Genomic DNA, 3,521 nt, shown 5'->3' with positions numbered 1-3,521 from the left:
AGGATTGGGGGGTGGGCTCAGATCTGCCTAGTCCCCTTTTCTGTGGCCCTGGCTCACATTGCCAAGGGGCCAATCATCTAGGTGCTACTGAGCTGGGGCTAAAGCTACCCAGGGAAGGGCTTGTTTGGGGGGAGGTCAAGTGGCTGATCCCAGGTCCCACAGCTTGGAGCAGGAAGGCACAGAGCTTGGGCATTGAGCCTCCTGATGCCCACAGGCTCCAGAAGGGCAAGACCTGCCCAGATGGGGACAAGTGCCGCTGCGCCCATGGACAGGAAGAGCTCAATGAGTGGCTAGACCGGCGTGAGGTGCTGAAGCAGAAGTTGGCCAAGGCCCGCAAGGATATGCTTCTGTGCCCACGGGATGATGACTTCGGCAAATACAACTTCCTGCTGCAAGAGGACGGGGACACTGCTGGTGCCACCCCAGAAGCCCCTGCTGGTGCCGCTGCTGCCACCACCATCGGAGAGTAGGGTCAGGTCTTGGCCATGGGCAAAATCCTGGGGTAGGGGTTGGGGATGGGGAAGGAGGGCCGGATGAAAGGGTCAGGGCAGGCCAGCTGGGGTGGGGAGCCACCCTCATCAGGCAACCCCTGGCCCCCTGGGGTGCCATCCTTCCCCCACCCCCACCGCCCCAGGTGTGCATATCCAGGTGCACGAGCTGCAGCCTCAAGGGTCCCAAGGTCCTCATCCTGCTGAAACCTGGGCAGACCCTCCCCCACCCCCACAACTCTCCTGGTTGGAGAGGGAGGGGCCTGACTGACCCCTCCAGTTTCAACCTACAGCTTTAACTTGTGTCTGCTCCTAAAGGGGGCTGCTCAGGGCTGGGGAGCCTGGGGTCCCCACTTGAATCTGCAGCAGGAGGGTCCTTCTCCCTCCCCCCCCCACCTTCCTGGGGGCAGATCAGGACAAGGGCAAGAGGCCCCAATTAGCTTTAAAATGCAGATCCAGGATGGACCTGGGAACACTATAATGGTCACTTACTACCAGGGACTCGGTTTCCCCTCTGGTTGGAAAGGTGGGAGGAGTTGGGTAGATGATCTCTGGAGCCTGACTAAGGATTCTGGACTGTCACCCCAGCCTATTTCCCTCCCAGGCCATCAGCATAGATTACACATCCTCAGCCTTCAGAACTGACCTAGCCCAAACCCCATTTTTCAGAAAAGGAAGAGTCCTAGCAGGAGGAGTGATCTGTCCAGGGTCCCCAGCCCTTAGCACAAGGCAGAGATGGATGAAAGCACTGTTCACTTAGAGCCTCTGTGCTCCTCAGTGGGTCTGGGACCGTCTCTGAATCAGTGTGTGGCTAGGGCCCCATGCAGTGCCCTTGAGGGCTAAGGAAATGTTGCTCAGAGAAGGGCTGGTCATGTCAGCACCCCACAGAGGGACAGGCTGTCCTGAGGATGGTCATTGCAGTGAGCAGCAGAGGTTACATCCCCATACCCACTCAGGGAAAAGTGGCAAAGGGCAGGTTCTATATAAGGCACAGGGCATGGGGAGGGGAATCGAATGAGAGGATGTAGAGAAAAGGGAGACTTGACCCTGGGCTACATGGGCTGGCCACTCCAGGATAGAACATGACCCCTCCTTCCTGGACTTACCACCTCCTCTCCCCAAGACTTACCAATATGCCCATCTACCCCTGCCCCTCCCCGATCCCCTACCCTGCTGGCTGCCTGGGACCCCAGCTGATCTCCAGCCCCTGCCCCCACCCACCAAGGCCTCTCCCATCCTCTGAGATGTCTGTGTGTACCCCACCTCCATCCCACCCACCATGGGCAAACCCAGCCTCCCCTGGCTCCCCAGACATTCCAGAATCCCCCACACCATTGGCACAAGGAGTGGGGTATCCCCGGAAGGAACCAGGGGCTAAGGCTATGGGAAGTGAGATGGAGAGAATGGAATACCCCATATTTCTCCATTAGCAAGGATTGATAATGTGTGATGATACAATGTCGGGCACTGGAGGCCACAGAGGACCCTGTTCTTCATGCCACCACTGCCCAACCTTCTCCCAATAATCATGGCATGCACCCTTTCCTATTTCCTGCCCCCTGTCCCCTGCCCCCAGCAAGTCAGCACTGCAATTTGGGTGCTGGTGGGGAGGAGAGACCATACCCAAGGTGGGGTGGTGGCTGTGAATGTCAATGATACTTGTTCTCCTGATCTGTGGTGTTGCAGTCTGTTGTCACCAGCCTTGTTCTTAGTGTGTATATATGTCGCCCCCGTGATGCATATATACACAGGTATTAAATATATCGCTCTATATAATATTATATATGTGTGTGGTATCCAAGGAATCACTTCTAATGAGGGCTAAAGATAAAGAATTTGGCCAGAAAATGCAGCCATCCTTGCGTGATTAGGAGGGTGTTTCAGGATCACTGGACTGTTTGCAAGGAGACAGGAACTGGAGCCATGGTTCTGAGGTGGTGTGGGCAGTAGGGGTAGCTGTGGCCACCACCTGCACCCTGTTCATCTGATAGTTTCCCAGACCACCCCTGTCTAATGGGAAGAGAGCCTGAGTGCTCAGGGAAAGAAAATTATTTATATTTGTCTCCCCCAAAGCCCAAGAAATGGGATTGGAGTTCAGAAATGTTATCTTCAGCCTGTTGTCTATCTAAGGGCCTGACCTGGTCAGAGCTGGATCCCCCACAGGGTAGGGAAGAGAGTGTGAGGCAGAGCAGGGGGTGGCAGTGCAGAAAATGCTTTTAATGATGAGGGTAACTATTTTAAATGTGACTCCTCCAGGGCCCCTGGCTGGGAGACTCAGAGTTCAACCTGCACTCACGCCCACCACAACAGGCAGGGATAAGATGGCATGGTGGACATGGGGCCAGGGTGGGAGGAGGAGGGATGCTGCATTTCTCAGCTAGGCAGTAATCAATTTAATGGTCCTTTTAAAATGTCTGTGTATTAAAATTTTAAGAATACCACACTTTAATATTAAATATCATAAGGTCTAGTATCTTGATAATAATGTAGATGTTTTAATAACAAATTTTTGTCCTTCTTAAAATAAAATGAAAGAAACTTGCTTACTTTGGCCTTTGTTCTAGAAAATAAATGTGTGCCCTTTGACCCCTGTCCTTGAGGTGTTATACTCCTGTTCCTCCCTGCCTGGCCCAGGACTACACTGTGCTCATGGAGTAGTGCTGACTGCTGCTGGCTATGGCTCAGACAGACATTTCCAGTGGTGAGGGGCAAGCATGTGGCCCTGTATGCAAAGAGGCCCACCAGTCTGGGCTCCCAAAGCCCCTTGGTGGCTTCATACATATGGCCCCAGGAAGGAGCTGCCCTTTGCCAGCTCTTCTGCAGCCTGCTTACATCTCTCCTAGGGATGCCCACAGACACCCACACCTCCCTGCTTTTACCATCACATACTATGGTAGGTTCTATGTGTTTTCTGGATTTGGCCCCTCCAGGAGGGTGAGGGATCATACTGTGTTTTGAAATTTGATCTCAACTGCAACCCCGACTCCTCTGGGCCCAAAGACGACTAAGGTCACAAGGGCTCAGTTCCTTCCT

The 3,521-nt window shown here is 53.9% G+C and overlaps 1 protein-coding gene across 4 annotated transcripts in view; it reads left to right on the top strand.

The window, feature by feature from the left end:
- The window catches only part of Zc3h7b (zinc finger CCCH-type containing 7B), a 31,832-nt gene extending 28,802 nt beyond the window's left edge, over nt 1–3,030 (top strand). For all 4 annotated transcript variants that reach the window (XM_048803086.1, XM_015501870.2, XM_015501871.2 and 1 more), the window contains one exon: nt 215–3,030. In XM_048803086.1, the coding sequence (XP_048659043.1) occupies nt 215–470 (256 nt within the window). In that variant the 3' untranslated portion in view covers nt 471–3,030. The remainder of the gene's footprint in view (nt 1–214) is intronic.
- Nucleotides 3,031–3,521: the final 491 nt, after the last annotated feature.

This window comes from Marmota marmota, unplaced genomic scaffold, assembly GCF_001458135.2.
Source record: "Marmota marmota marmota unplaced genomic scaffold, marMar, whole genome shotgun sequence".
NCBI lineage: Eukaryota > Metazoa > Chordata > Mammalia > Rodentia > Sciuridae > Marmota > Marmota marmota.
This window is presented reverse-complemented; position numbering and strand designations above follow the sequence as displayed.